At 31.2% G+C, this 17,269-nt stretch overlaps 1 protein-coding gene across 1 annotated transcript; it reads left to right on the plus strand.

The window, feature by feature from the left end:
- Positions 1 to 2,729: 2,729 nt before the first annotated feature.
- On the plus strand, positions 2,730 to 13,426 carry LOTGIDRAFT_179359 (hypothetical protein; the record flags this gene model as incomplete). Its single annotated transcript, XM_009064488.1, has 6 exons — positions 2,730 to 2,821; positions 11,091 to 11,364; positions 11,564 to 11,731; positions 11,970 to 12,046; positions 12,179 to 12,180; positions 13,368 to 13,426. The coding sequence occupies 6 exons, from the start codon at positions 2,730 to 2,732 to the stop codon at positions 13,424 to 13,426; spliced, it is 672 nt and encodes a 223-aa protein (XP_009062736.1).
- Positions 13,427 to 17,269: the final 3,843 nt, after the last annotated feature.

A 17,269-nucleotide genomic window follows, 5' to 3' on the forward strand; every position in this document is an offset into this window, starting at 1 on the left:
TATTTCAAACATATAAAGTACATTCTATGTTTTTCATGCACAAACCAGGGAGTGTGGACGTCCATATTTGACATGATATGCATATAAGATAAGGACATAAATTATATACATAATGAAATTCCACAATGATTACAATGTTAGATAATAGGCTCCATGGATACAGCACAAACTATCTTGAGAGTAAACGAGGCCTATAGGAAATACTAAACCCGACTACTGGTATATCCGTCCGTTTTTATTGAAGGTTGGTGAAAGTTTCTGAGATGATTTTCGATACGAGTGGAATCTTGTCGAGCCTAATAAAATGATGATGGCGCCGTGAATTTAACCCAGTAGGTGTCTGTAAGTGAACCAAACACTTGAAATTTTTACCAAGATTAGGTTGAGATAGAGTAAAGTTTTGGAAAGAAGATTAATTCAATTGAGAGATACCCATAAACCTTACCTGGCTAACAATTCTTTATTTTAACTGATATAGACATGGTGAATGCTTCATTGCCATCTGAGTTTCCAGGGATTCCAATTTGCTGTTTTCATTCATTGTCTCGTCTCACACTGATATAAAATAACGTCAAATTGTCGAAATTGAGTCGAATTGTGCTAACATTGTTGAGGTTTGGCGCCAAAGACGAGAAAATTATCAGCAGAAGACATGAAAAACAACAGATTTGATTTCTGAATATCAACTTCACAACGAATAGACACTTTTAGATATTACTGTCTGGAATTGTTCTCTCACAAAATACAATTTCAATTTACCATTGATTGAAGAAAAATCTCACGAATTAGAATAATGTGGTGTTTGTGTGCTGAAATATTTCAAACAGACTTCTGCATCAAAACGAATCAAGTCTTTCTTTGTTTTCTGTCTAATTAAATACCAAGATTTGCCTATTTCTAGCAACACGAATAGAAAAGATAAGTTGTAAATGAATATGATATATGGTTAGATCATGCCAAACTTAGTCAAATGGTTAAACTATCTGTCTGCTTTATCAGACCAAACAATTCATTTATTTCTAAATTTTAATCAATTCTAAAATGTGTTTCAGTAAAAGTTTTATCTCACTCCATTCAGATTATAGTTTTTCATTTGACAAAGTCAAAAAATCTACAGCTCATTGATAACTTCAGACACTATTTTATAGGATACATTCAATAAATCTGTGTTTTACTCATTCAAATCATACAGTAAAGTAAGATATAGGTTATTTTTTTCTCATAAAATATGAAATATGAAGGATATAGACTTGTACCGGTTAACCACGAAAAGTTTACATGGTACTTACTGCTTATATATATTACTAATGATATTTAATCGAAATTATAACACTGATATAAGTATATTATTTCAGTTTCAACTACTTATTTTATAATATTAGTACTTGATAACTGTAATATAAATCATATCCAGTATATAATAGTAATTTGATCGAACAAGACAACTTGTATAATTTGTATATTTTTTTAAAGTTAAAATGCAGATAAGAACCTTGTTTTAGAAGTGTGAATTTGATAACATCAAAATCTAAATTTCTTCTCAAACAAAAACTCATCTCTCAGCTAAAACCAAACATGTAATTAAAATTTTCTTTTTATTTATAAAAAAAAACTTCGAATGATAATCTCGAATGATATTATCTTTGGCAACAGTGAGTGGCAATTATCTAAAGTGAACATCATTAAGATGTAAATTAAAAAATCCCGGTATTAGGGGGATTATAATTAATGAATATTCAAATTCGTGGCCTGTTAATAATATCAAGATATTAATATTCATATGTATTATTCTATAAGAGATGTATGAGATATTGTTAAATTGTTACTACTAAGTTATTGACGTGTTGAAACTGACAAACTCTCCTCAGCCAATTAACAGCCATCTAATATTCTACACTTAACCACGGGACGGCCTACTAATGTATCTCATTGGCCAAATTTTACGAGGCGGTTAACCAATCCACTTAACGCTTACAAATGATGCTTTTATCGACAAAATGTCTTCGATCATCTTTTCACAGACGATCCACATATTTGTTGAGTCTTATTTTATGTCAGTTCCGAAAATGTTTAAAAGTGAAACGCAGGACATCATTTCTTTTGTGAATTAAAGATTTCAGGTCGGAGCATCTATTACACAATTTTCAGTATTTTGTGATAATTTGAGCTACTTACAGTTTTGATTTTAAACATTTGGAAATAAACCTGGATATCATGTCCAACTCGCAAATAATGGGCATTATTCCTAAGAAAGAAAAGATAGATTCAAATGACAATATTATTATAGAAGCTGAAAAACCACAACTATCAAGTAAAGCTTCAGCATTTTCTATAGCCGCTATTATTGGAAGTTCCGAAAAGGATAACAATAACCAGGATAATGATAACGATGAAAATGATGATCTTAGTGACAATGAAGATATCGTCATTGATGATGATACGGCACTTTTACCTCTAGGTAAGTAAATCAATTGACTGTTGAAATCAAAGTTAAAATTTAGAAACATGGCAAACCATTCGGTAAATGTGGATAGTGTTACTAAAAAGGAATGAAATGAATTGATCCTCAAGAAACAAATTTCAATTTAAAAAGTTTTTTTTTACATTTCATAGAAAAATTGGTAGAAAAACATGTCACAGAACCGGAAGTAGTCAAAGTTAAAGACAAATTAACAGCGAAATCTTCTAAAATACCTATTCATTCTATGACGTCATCAGGATGTGAAGAAATGGAACATGTCCACTGTCGTCTGGAAACTAAAGATTTATGGGATAAATTCCATGATTTAGGAACAGAGATGATCATTACTAAAACGGGAAGGTAAGATTCTAATTATGAATTATTTTGACAAAATGTTTTCCAAACTAAAAAAAATAACAAATATAAATTTGAAAGCAGACCAAAATCAGTTCATGAAATTTAAAAAGAGAAAAAAAAGAAATGTGTTACTATACAGTATGGAATTTTTGTCCATAAAATAGTAGAGGTATACATACTTTTATCGCACAACATTATGCATTGATACTGGATATATTTGATAATGAGAATTCTTATTTCCAGGTTTTGTTTCTTTATAACTTTTTGTCAAATATTTTATCTGAGATGTCAGCAAAAGTAGTTTGTTGATTTTCATAATTTAATTTTGATATAAAAGATTTGAATAATTTTTGAGTGAATAATAATTAGATTTTTTAAGTTGTACACAAATTATGTCTTTAGATAAATGATTATATTTTTTACATTTATAATTACACAATACAACAAGTGCGATTACTAAATACATATTATTTTTATACATAAAGAAAGTTGCTAAATAATAAGAAAAATAATAGATATTTTACATACTAAAATACAACATACACAATGTTAATGGAATCATAGGAGACTTGCTTCTTGCTGGGAAAAAAAATGCCAGTCATATACAGATTCGGCTAGGTTTCACCCCACCGGTTCCTGTACATTCGTTTTAATTTTATGTAACAAAAACAAATACCATAGGCTAATGGAAATCAACAGTTCATGATAATATTATAATATCCAATCTGATGATATAATAAGTAAATTGATAGGGTTGATAAACCGCTGGAATTATTTCATTGTTAAAGTATTACATTGTTGTCTTGTTTACTAACCTTATTTATTTATTTATCTTAGTCACTAGATTTGATTAGGCACATTAACTTTGTAAATAAGATAAAACTACTTTCTAACACCAATTGTGACCCGGCACGCTTCAGTGTTCCACCCTTGAGGTCAGTATTTAATGTTCTTTATACTAATGACCACCGAGCCTCTTGAGATAAAACAAATTGTATTAAACTGACCACTTGACCACCTCCGGTCATATTGTCGGCTATTGTTCACTTAACTAGATAGTCTCAATTTAATTGTCTCCGTATAGAGTAGTTTTATTTCTGCCCCATACGGCACCAAATTGTAATCGCGCTTGCGATCAGTACAAATTGAAACCAGTATGTTACCAAAATCTCTTAATTAATCCATCTCATCAATGTAAATCTATGAAATAAGGGTTACAACCAAGTCTGTGTCAGTTAACTGCACTTCGTTCCCGATTTTGTCAAATGTTTCTTCTGGCACCATTTGGACCAACTTATTGCATGCAAACAGGCAAATATAGGAGTTGTGAACTAAAGTCATGACTATAGAAAGTGGAAATTACATTCAGGCGGGGTTTAGAGTAATGAAATTTTAAATCAGGTTTATAATGCTAGAAGAAGATTATTTTTAATAATGGTTTATAGACTAGAGATTATGACCTAGGTTGGTCATAAGATATTATCAACTTGATTTAAACCTATAGTCTAAGTTTATAATTAGAGAGGTCATAATGATGTAAACTAGACTAGGTTTATAATGAGAGACATTTCAAACTACATTTATGATAATAGAGATTAGGTTTATAAGGAGAGACATTTCAAACTATGTTTATAATAATGGAGAGTATAGTCTAGGTTTATAATGAGAGAGATTTTTTCGGGTAATGCTCATAATGATGTAGACTGTAGACTAGTTTTATAATGAGAGACATTTCAAACTAGGTTTATAATAATAGAGACAAGGTTTATAATGAGAGACATTTCAAACTAGGTTTATAATAATAGAGACAAGGTTTATAATGAGAGACATTTCAAACTAGGTTTATAATAATAGAGACAAGGTTTATAATGAGAGATATTTCAAACTAGGTTTATAATAATAGAGACAAGGTTTATAATGAGAGACATTTCAAACTAGGTTTATAATAATAGAGACAAGGTTTATAATGAGAGACATTTCAAACTAGGTTTATAATAATAGAGACAAGGTTTATAATGAGAGATATTTCAAACTAGGTTTATAATAATAGAGACAAGGTTTATAATGAGAGACATTTCAAACTAGGTTTATAATAATAGAGACAAGGTTTATAATGAGAGACATTTCAAACTAGGTTTATAATAATAGAGACAAGGTTTATAATGAGAGATATTTCAAACTAGGTTTATAATAATAGAGACAAGGTTTATAATGAGAGACATTTCAAACTAGGTTTATACTTATAGAGACTAGGTTAATAATGAGAGACACATCGAACTAGGTTTATAATAATGAAGACTTTAGACATAAGTTTATTATAAGAGTGATTTCAAACTATGTAACTATACATAAGGTTTATAATGAGAGACATTTCAAACTATGTTTATACTAATAGAGACTAGGTTTATAATGAGCGACATTTCAAACTATATTTATAATAATGGAGACTATAGTCTGGTTATAATGAGAGACATTTCAAACTAGGTTTATAATGAGATTTGCAGCGGAACATGCACCTACAATGTGGATTTTTAAAAATAAATTCTTTACATAATTATATATAATACTGTGGAATTCATTACTATGTGTCATGTGTGCATATTGCAGTATTTTAGTAGTTTTTACAAATACATGTATCAAATACAACAATATATGAATGTTGTTTGCAATAGACGTGTGTACCTTTCAACTATAACAATGAACAAGTGACTGTATCTGTATATTGAGTTAAATTGTTTCTAAATGGTCGAAGATTGGCAGTTAATTACCGGTGTCCACCTTTCTGTCCACAATCTAATTGTTTTGTTTAGGTCTGATCTTATTTCTTACACTGTTTACTTTCAATATCTTGTTAACACTGCTGATAGGTTTCTTTAAACGGCTATTTTCTCACCCTTCTCGTCCTTTGATACTTTTGACAGGCAATTTAGCCCAGTTGTTAATTTTACCCTTAATAGACGAGTGACATCGAATGACATGACCCCTCCATTCAATCGCAACCTATGTTTGTATAAGCTCTCAGTAGGTGCTTCCGTCGTAAATCAGTTTAGAAAACAAACAATGCTCTTCAGGATCATTGTCGAAACCATATAATAATGCATAAGGTATCATACCATGAGGTTGATTGTAAAAAGTCGTAAGGAAACGCAAAACTTCCTTGAAAGAAAGCAGTCATGTAAGGTGATAGGCCTAACGCGCTTTCTGACATCACAGATAGTAGGCTAACAGACAAATGAATGGATGAAAATAGGGTAATTATGTGCTACAGTGAAATTCAACTGCCGACTTGTCGAAATATTGTTTCCATTTCGTATTCAAGAAAAATACGTTTAAATAACGGGGTTGGCAATAAACGTCCAATTTTAAGAATGATGAATGTATGGAAAGGAAAATAAGCGATTAAAGGGTCTTTAACACGAGAAATATAAACAAATCTTTTGAGTTAAATCTCTCTGAGATTGAACAGCGAACAGTTTTTGGTTGAAGACCCATATTACTTGGTCACAATGATGGAAAGCTTTGACTACCACGGCTATAATTTTCTCATCTACGAGGCTGCAGATTTCGCCAAGAAGATGGGATAAGTAGTGGTTTCATTCGGCGCTGATTTCACAATTGCGAGTCCATGATAATTTGAGTCTATTAGTCGTCAGCCAAATAGCTCCCAATGATATGTAAATTTGCCCAAATTATCATGTGAGTCTTCCGTTATGCAGCCAAACGTAGAATTCTATTGTCTCCGAGATGTTCATCGCTTCCTTAATTGTTTCTCAAGAAGGTTATTATTTGATAGTTAAACACATTATACATCTTACTGGAGACGCTCGTATTTCTTCTCTCTATTTCTCTCTTGTCTAAAATAATTCCTGGTTATTAAACTAGAAGCGTGATTACCATATATAGAGGTGTTTTAAATATTCTGTCATATATTTCATCAACGCAGTGGCAATAATTCCTTTCTTCAGTGTGAAAGTAAATGCACTATATTTTAGGATAATTAATTTTCTAATCCTCTATAAAAACACTCAGCACTTACAAAGATCAGTAAATTCCAGTCCATCTTGTGTTGAATTTTGAGAATCTCAAATATGCTTAAATTTTAATGATCTGAGTCAACTCTTGACAGCTACAAACGTCATATGGATTTCTTATTGCAGTTTCTGTAGACACGGTTTATGAGCTATTTTGTCTACAGAAAACTGCTATGCTGCATAACATGACTTATCAAAACAATTATTTATATTTTACATTTTTGATAAGTGATAAGAAGGATATAATTGAAAAAACACGACCAATTATATTTACAATTCATCTAATTAGCATAGAAATACAATTTATAAACATTAACATTTAGTAAAAGTGGCGTCTTGGAAGTTGTCATGATACCCGTATCGTCATTATCTGAAATGAGGGTCAATTTGAAATGATCCTATATACTATTGACACTTCTACACAGGACAGCACCTAATGTTCACTAAATTCTTAAGACAAAAGGTCCGAACTATGGTTCATCTATAAACAATTGGTTTGAAATAAATGCGATCACACGACCGAAAGTGAACTTGCGCAGTAATTTATCTTCTGATGTATGCAAATGAGCGCGTGCTGGACAGTCAGGTGACATATCGTCTGTTAATGTTCGTCTGTCTTCAGTGTCTCCATCAAATTTGGTCACGGATAACTAAGTACAACCACAACCATCTGGAGACGTGGCGATGCACAAGAGGGGATCACTTTATTTCTATTTTAACAACGTCTGCCATTAATAAAATCACGCTCTCAAATCTCGTACATCAAACGTTATTCTCGAGATGTTCTTCCGATCATTTGAAGTATCTTTATATTGGTACTCTAAAATATAAAAGAGGCCATCAGTTGATACTTAATAAATATCGAAACTGTCCTTTCACATCTTAAAACATATTTTATTAGAAAAATAAATCCTTTACGATTGGAAAAATAGCCAATCCTTGTTGAGAATATTAAGACAAGTGCAAAAATAATGAAGTTGAAATGGGGTTTATTTACAATAAAAAGGTCCTACAAAAAGAACATTTCTTTTAGACAAAATAAAGAAGAGTATCTCAATCAAAATAGAATGTATTAGAATTTTTATCTTTCTTCAATGATATACCACGAGCTCTTGAATATTTTCTTTTGTGTAATTCAACACTTTGATTATTAAACAAAACTCTACGACAGACAGATATTTATTTGTTCAGCGATTAAAAACCGATCTTTCTCAATTTAATTAATTTATCTGAAAATAAACCAGTTTGTAACTTCACTGTAAGGTATATTATCTGTTTGGGTCTTTTAGGTTAAGAATAAGTATAAAATAAGACTGGTCTATTCAATGTATAATCTCTCTTTGACGGGCAAATGTTGACACTATTATAAGTTGAAACGTTTAAATCAAATTTTAGTTTCAGTAAATTGTCCCTATTGTGGTTTGAAGATAAATTAAATGGAGACGAAACAGACAAAAGTATAATGAAAATAAAATGAAGTTTCACAAGTCAAGTCTTAATGAGAAAAAAAAAATATTTAGGTTTGTTCATGACGTGATAGATATTTGTCTGTGGTGTTCTTGCATGGAGCAGAATACATAAATATCAAAATTGAAATTTGTTCAAAAATCAAAATCCAATATGGTCGTTTTTACAAATAATAATTTTTCTGAGGCTACAGTCATTAAAAAAAACTAATACAATATATACATAAAATATATGCAAAATACAATTCATAGATTTTGTAAATTTCTGTTGAAAAATTTGTTTCCTTGTCCTTTTAATGCACATGAACGGAACACAAATACTTGTACAAGATCGACGGTGAAACTGCAATTTGTTTCGGGTATATCACAAATCTCTCAGTTGGTAAGAATAAGACCATGCTGTGATATATACTTGAAATACAATGAAGTATCTTCGTGTCAAAGTGTAGAAATTAAGGAGTTATTAGTCGCACCTGCATGTTTCAAGATTATTTCACTAAAATTACTCGCTGTTGTTGTTAAATAGTAGAAAATTGACATCTAAGCGACTAATAATATGGTTTAAAATCTACACCTAGTAATATGATCCATACCCATTTATTATCTATTTGAATACTGGTAAAAATTACCTTTTCTAAACCCCTTTACACCTTTCTCGTAAATCTCGATTGAAGAATAGAAAGTATGGCGTATATTTTACTTCAATAATTATCCATGATGTTTATAGGCTTGTACAAGTTACACTTATATACATTTATATTTTCATTATCGTCAGAAGTTTACTCACGAAAATTTCACATAGCTATATAATGAGAAAGTAGGTATAATAATGTTAGTTAGAAAAGAGAAAATTGTCAAAATAAACGACTTTGACACTTGCTATTAGTTGATATTTCAATTGTGAAAAATAGATAAAAGGATCAACATTATTTACGAGCATCGATAAATATTAAAATCTGAAAAGATGCATTCTGGATGCTTCAAATTAATAGCGTGCCCTCGTTTTAGATATATGACCTCATAGGGCATTAATAACCAAATAATTAATGAGTATAAACACTTGGAATATCTTTCATTAATTAAAACGTCCGTTATATTTTACCAAATAACATATTTCAATGACTTTGCTGAATTCCTATTCCTATGCCCATATCAGCTAGCCCGATGATAGTTTATTTTTGTCAGAAGTACGTGTTAGTTAATAATATAAGTCTTTGTTCATAATAATATTTAACTGTATCTCGTGATAGAAAGAAATCAAATTGAAAATGATCTAATTTAATCATGGAGGAATGATAATATTTCTCTCATCTTGGCTTCATTTTCATAAGAAAATAATTTTATGTCTAGAAATATGGGAGACTGAGTTTTCTAATTTTCTTCAATTACTCTGGAACAGCATAAAACACACTAAGATGTCCAATATTCAAAATAGCAAATCATTGACACGTTTTTATTGCATATGATTTCTTTTCCTTATAGAATTTTCTAATGTCTTTCTCAGCAAAAAATATAAATGAAAATTTTATGCTATGTTTATTTCAATTTTGTGTGTAGAGATATGATTTTAGGAGATGTTGAAGAATGCATTGGAGATGATTGGAGTTATCGGAATTGATCAGTAATAAAACTGTCGGTATAACATAACGAATGTTCTTATTGACGCCTGGTAGTCACTTTTTAACCAGATTCAATAGACAGAATTGTCCAGACAGAATAATAGTTTATTTTCTGACTTCTACTTAAACTCAGTTAATTGTGTGTTCCATTCCATTTCTGAATCATTCAAGCAACAAGTCATCTCGTTTCTCAAACAGAATCATTTCCAATACACTGATAATGGCATTATTACAGTCGGAAATATATCATAGAACATTTCTCGTAGATCACAAACTAGCGTCAGTCATAACCCGACTGGAAATCAAAGGAGAAGTGAAAATTGATGTTTTAACTTGAAGATTGAGATAGGAAATCAAATCAAATTTTGACACAAGGGATGTTGACTGTTGTATATGATATTGATTGAGTGATGTTAGTAACCAATAGAATACTGGTGATAAGTTGTATATAATTATAATTCTATCTGAAGCAATCTAACATATAGTTACTGTATTACAGTAAGAAATTGAAGTAATATTGTGATATGTTTGTATTAATATCAGTCACTCTACCAATCATCTACACTATCTCTCTCATCTTATAATAAATTTACTCGAACCAAATTAAAATCTAACCTTTAGAACAAATCATTGTTTATCACATCTTCATCTCAATGTGAACCTCAATCTCTTGACATTATGGCGTTAACTTGTTACAACTTTTAACAAGAAAATATTGACGAAAGATGACACACAAATTATTGTAAAATTATCAGCTTCAATTTGACTGACATGTCGAAGAAAAGTCATTTTCTGTATTTCCAGAGGTTCCAAAAAAACGTTGAGTTGAATTCTGATAACTTTCTCAATTATCTTCAATTTAAAAAACGCTATTCAACAATCAATCTTTCAAATGACTTTGCTATATTCATTGGAGTTTCTAAAAAGGAGAATAAAAAAAAATAAACCTAAAAATTTGAACCAATTTTATGAAAAAGCGCCCAATACATTAAGTTTGTTCGTAACTAAATAATTTCCGTTTGGTATTTCTAAAAATGTTTTACTAGTTTATAATAGTTATACAAATTGTTCAATGACAAGAAAATATCTGATACTTCAAATAGCTTCTGTGGTATCAGAGAGGCCTAATTATATGTCTGTGATGGTATATTTTCAGGCGAATGTTTCCAACTTTAAGAGTGTCATTCTCAGGATTAGATCCAGATCAAAAATATTTGGTATTAATGGATATAATCCCGGTTGATAATAAAAGATATCGCTACGCCTACCATAGATCATCGTGGTTAGTTGCTGGAAAAGCCGACCCACCGCTTCCTAACAGATACCATGTCCATCCTGATTCACCATTTACTGGTGACCAACTACAAAAACAAACTGTCTCCTTTGAAAAGCTGAAATTAACCAATAACATGATGGATAAAACTGGACATGTAAGTAGGCCTATATAACTAAAATATTAAAGAAATAAGAAAATATTCAATGAAAGTATAAGCACTAAATATCAATCAGGGAAACCCAGTCACCAGCGTTAGCATGTGTACCTCCTCTGGCGACAATTACATTTCACACTTCTCTTTAATTTAGAGTTATTTGTCCTATTTTAATTTTTTTTACTATTTGCCTTTGCAGGTCATATTGAATTCAATGCATAAATACCAACCTCGTATTCATATTGTTAAGAAAAAAGAGAGTACGCCTTGTCAAGGATCTTTTACCTCTTTAGACGCTGAAGAGTACCGAACGTTTGTTTTTCCAGAATCAGTATTCATTGCAGTGACAGCGTATCAGAATCAATTGGTAAGCATTTTTAATGTTGTAGAAACTATATGATATATGTTAATTTTATCAAATTTGCATAGTTATAGGATCTGTTACATTGATGGCAAGAATGCATGGCTAGAGTTAGGGCTAAATAGACCATTGGTGATTAAAGACGGAATCTTCAATTTATCATGAGCAACTAAAGCTATAATCTTATAGTTAAATAATGAAACCTTTTTTTTTATGAAAATCTTTTTGTTGTACGATTTTCCAGATCACGAAATTAAAGATAGACAGTAATCCATTTGCTAAAGGTTTTAGAGATTCTACTAGACTAACAGACTTTGATAGGTTAGTTTTACTTATTTTCATATCGGTAACAAAACGGTATGGAATAATTCTTATTTTCATTTGACTAATCTATTTTTAAGAGAAATATGATCTTAAGTGCAAAAAAGATAAATGATTTTCATTATATTTCAGTGGTCCTGGATTTTCGTCAAGTTTTGCATTTCCGTATAGAGACACAATGGAGTCTCTTATTCAGAATCACAGCTATGCTAAATCGCCATTGAAATCGTACGTGGAAGGGGTGGAATATGAAGAAGCTATGCTCAAACACAGAGAATATTTGTTAACTAAAGGTAGGCTGTAGACAGTGTCTGTTTCTTCTTTATCCCAATCAAAGTCGCTCAATATCTATGATTGTATTGTTTTGATTTGTTAATTCTACATCTGTTATTTAATAATTTTCTAGTGAGATGTCAATGACGACCCGAGAGACGCCATCATGAAATCTCCTTAGTTCGAATTATTGTCAAAAAAGGAATACGGAGGGACATAACCTATGTTTATCAGTTTCTAAAACATTGAGCTGTTACGTTATCACGACATTAATAACCCCTATCAGACGACAATTCACCCAACTTATATAATCCAGAAGATAGTTTTTGGCGCCAAACGTTTCCATATTTCCTATTTTATAATGTTAATATAGCGAGGATTTGACGAGTGAAAAGTTCCTCTAATATAATCTTCATAACTATTAAAGATTAATATTCGTCTAACTGTCAAAAATAATTGTTTGTACGCATTGTATATTATTAGAAGACGACAATTTCTTTTTTTTTTTGCGATATTCCCGCGAGATTAAGATTTAACGCTTTAGGTTGTCTTACTCTATGAATATTTACTTGTAATCACAAAAAAAAAAAAATTGGTAGTACCAAGCTTGTTCCGGCTTTCTACAATCCTTCATATTGATTATGTCAGTATATCAGAATTTTTCGGTAGAGAAAGAAGTTGTCTTCCTGACAGCCCCACGCGGCAGTTGACAAAACTGATGACATGCTAAATAATTTATATTTGGCTATCAATTTTTTTTATCAATATTAATACTGAACATTGTGTGCAACATTATCTTGATCTTGATACTATATTTTCTATCTTGGTGGTCTTGACTTCCAATCCCAATTACGATTCAACTATACCTAGCTCTATATCACTTTTTTGAACTGTCAGCTATTTAGAAATATGTTTTTGTTAGATTGACCGTATTGCATGATATTATTGCGTGAACATTGGTAATACAACTTCTTGTAAACAAATATATCACATTCAATATTCTACGATTACACCCAAACAGATTAGCGAATATTTTTTAATGGATTAGAAGGTCAACTTTTCCGGCTAACATTTCCCCTAATTTTTGACCGAATATTTTACGATTGAGTGGTTTATGAAATTATATATTTCGCACAATAAATTATTATTATTCACCAATGCAAATGAATTATTTTAAACGCATACTCCTAAAAATATGTTTATAATTTAAATAAATGGCATCACCTGGTGGGATTTATTCTACAATAATTGATCGGTTATATTTAAGACAACACAATTGTCTTGAAAATACAGATTAAATGCAATCGTTATTCTATTTCTCCTAAATGAAAAGGAAAGATCAGCAAATAGACACCCCTGCCTTCATGAAATACTTCCAGCTTTATATTTTTGACATTACAGATTATATATTGTTTACATACATTACGTTCATATATCACAAAAAAATCTTATTGTATATTTCCAGAGGACCCTGACAAGCACGATGTTGTATCTAGTCCAGCATGGTCGGTTTGGAGACCAGTGTCATCCACAGTGGGCTCATCAATGGCCTCGAGAAACTTTTACACTCTTTACGGCGGGTTACTAGGACTGAGTAACACAGGGTTACCTTTCCCAGCTTTTGGTTTCCAACCATTACCCCTACCACATGGAATCCACCGAGAGTTACCATCACCCAGTAGCCCGGAAACTGCATCCTCAGGATCTGCTCGACATATGTATTCAGGACTCTATCGATATCATCCTTATATGCTACATGAACGCTTGAAAAGTGTGTCCTCTGAATCAAGTACAAATGATCCTGGAAGGCAATAAGATTTACATATTAACTTAAAGGAATGATATGTTAGAGGTAGTAATAATGAAGTCTTGCTGCTAGTGCAGGGGTGTGGGTTTTGCCTGATTATGGTACATATGTATACAGTGAGATGCCTTGATATCAATATGAAGATGTTACATTATTTTATAGTGGTGTACAAAACAGTTTTGACCAAGGTAAAAGTACAAATCAGTATTATTATTTGTTAAATTGTAAATATTAATAAACATATTTATTAGAAATCCTAATGTTCAGTGCTGTAGATTATAATTGAATTAAATATTGTTGAATTAAAGTGTGAATTTTGTACCGTCAGTAAAACGTGTAAGGTGTGTGTTTCTCCAGGCTCCAGTTATCCAAAGTTATTTCGAAATTACATTTGTAACCAAACTGGCCGAATTTGACTATACTGATAGATTTAATTTCATGTTTAACTTCACATTGAATCTTGAATATTCTGCTTTTTATTCCCTAGAATAATTAGGTGAATTATACACCATAAGAATATATGCCTTCATTTGGTTGTCTTTTACATGTTAATACCATTATTTACACGAACTATTGTGTTCATCCATATGTCGACCTTTCGCTCTTCACCATTAAACACTCTCAATCAACTTCTACTCACTTGTAGATCTGTTTAATGTTTTACCCTCATATCACCAACTTACAACAACATGACACTTTATAATAGCTTTGAAGTAGCGTTTTACACGTTCTTATGCCTTCAGGTACACACTTCTTACACCAACAATCCGACAAATAGCCGACTTAAACACAATCTGCTTGGTTTCACATTTCAAACATCAATTTGGTCTTATCATTGTCCTACAAGGAAGGGATGCTTCACTCAGAATGAAGAATATATTTCCATGACCTGCAGGTCTTTTATTGGGAGAGCTGGCAGATCACAGGCATACGAAGGGTGCTCTTCATCAAAATTGTCGAGTACTTGATATTTATTAGGAGAATATACTGACTTGTAAAGAATGTTGGTATATCATCATCCATATATCCAGTAGATGTTGGTTTAGTAGAGAAAATACAGTTCTCTGCCTTTATGTTTAAATGTTCAGTAGAACCGGCTAATTCCGTATCCAATATCTTGTCAGGCAAGGTAACATTGGCCCATGGCAACAATCAGACATGAATTATTTTTTTTTTTTTAGTAAAATCAAGTGCGATTACTCAAACACTGCAACTCATCCAAGAGATCATTAATATACACATTATGCATACAAAATAAAATATCACTTTAATTGGAACGACACTTTACTGCAATTTTTTACCAGTTTCGGTACAGCCAAATGCTTCAAAATGGTATAAAACTTGTCCATAGCAGACCCTATCATCAATTTACATACTTTATTCGATAGACCACAAAACAACTTGACGGATTTTGGCTAAGCGAAGGGCAATAACTATAAAAGCGTTCATCAAAATCTTACCAAATTAAAACTCGGTCGAGTTGTCATCATGATGTACACATTAAAATTTCTTGAAAATCAGACCAAAACAGTGGCTAAGAGTGACGACAACATTCGTCCACATTTTCATCTAGGCGCGTGAATATTACAATTAGGATTATGATGAACTATATTTAGCTCCATTCACTTCAACCGAAAGTATTTTGTTTCACTGAAGACGAAGAACTGGGGACCGGCGTTTCACACTGCAAAATTAATGAAAATGACCCAGATCAAAGTATGGCTTGGTGGCGTTTGATGTTCGCGATGTTCAAACCACTTTGTTATACTTAATTAAAATATTTCAAGGGAAGTAACTTTTTCTAAAAGTTTTAAAATATATTTTAGTTATTGTGTTTGTAGGTCAATGTAATATAGAAATTTATAAAAACCAAGAAAAATTCAACCGGTTTAATAAATGATAAGATACAGTAGATACAGTTAAATTGTAAAAGTGTATTATTTAATGTGCTATTGACCATAGAGTTCTCACTTGAATTTTTTTTATATTACATGTAACTTTCTATAGATGTTTTGATAAAATATACACGGAATTGTGATACATTTCTCATGATGCTTCGTATTTCTTGTATACGATATGTAATATAACGTTGATATTTAAATGACCCTCAGAAAACCCGACGATGCCCGAAGACAAAATACCACTTAAATATAAGAAATATCGTTAGATTTTTTCAAGAACCAGTTCCTGTAAAAACTACCCTCGGGCTAATATAATGTTTTCATTGGACATTTACAATATTTGTTAACATTTTGCTGAAAAGCTCACAATACTCACACTTAAAATATCTTTGTATGTAATGTATGGTGTGTTGTGTTTTGTTACAGACGCCTGATTATTTTCGAAATTGTTTTCCAAAAAGATGTTTTGAATATTCAACACCTAGTCATTTACCCTTTGATCACTACAACATGCTGATAAATATTCATTGGTCAAACACAAAATGACGTTCTTCATCATTGAATTGGAATGCCATGCTCATTATCATCTCTATTAACTTAGTACATAAACACTGATAAGGTTTTTAGACTTATAAATATTATTACACACAAGTTAACAGGCCAGTCCAGTATCATCTTCAAACTGTCAATCAAGCCCCTGTCAAATTTCAAGTTTATAACAAAGTTATTAAATCACTAATGGCTGATTTGACACTTCCGGGCTGAAAGGTTTTGTTTAGAGATTGTTGTCTCCATATTACTTTGTTAATTTAAGCTAATCATTATGTTGTTATATGTTTATTAAGATGTTAATACCGACATCTTTCAAACTAACTTACAAGTGTGGCCCAAGGCTCTCTCAATTCAGTAAATATTCTGGTGATTTTATATACTAACTATTGTCAGTGAAAAGTTTCTTCGTATACAAATACAGCAATGGCTAACCAGGTAAGCGTGGTAAATAGCCATAAGTACACTTACAAATATATAGCTTGATAAAATAGGCCAACGTCACTATATTAGTCTATGAAAACAAATTTTCAACTGTCAACTGTCCACAATTCGTTACTATATACTGAACAGATACAGAAACGTCGCAAAGCACAGAAAATAGTGAATTGTTTATTCAAATTTCAAAAAAACAATAGATAATTGTGAGATTTACAGACGCCATTGGAATCTGCGCCCAGACTCTTAGGAAAG

This window comes from Lottia gigantea (assembly GCF_000327385.1).
Source record: "Lottia gigantea unplaced genomic scaffold LOTGIsca_63, whole genome shotgun sequence".
Lineage (NCBI taxonomy): Eukaryota > Metazoa > Mollusca > Gastropoda > Lottiidae > Lottia > Lottia gigantea.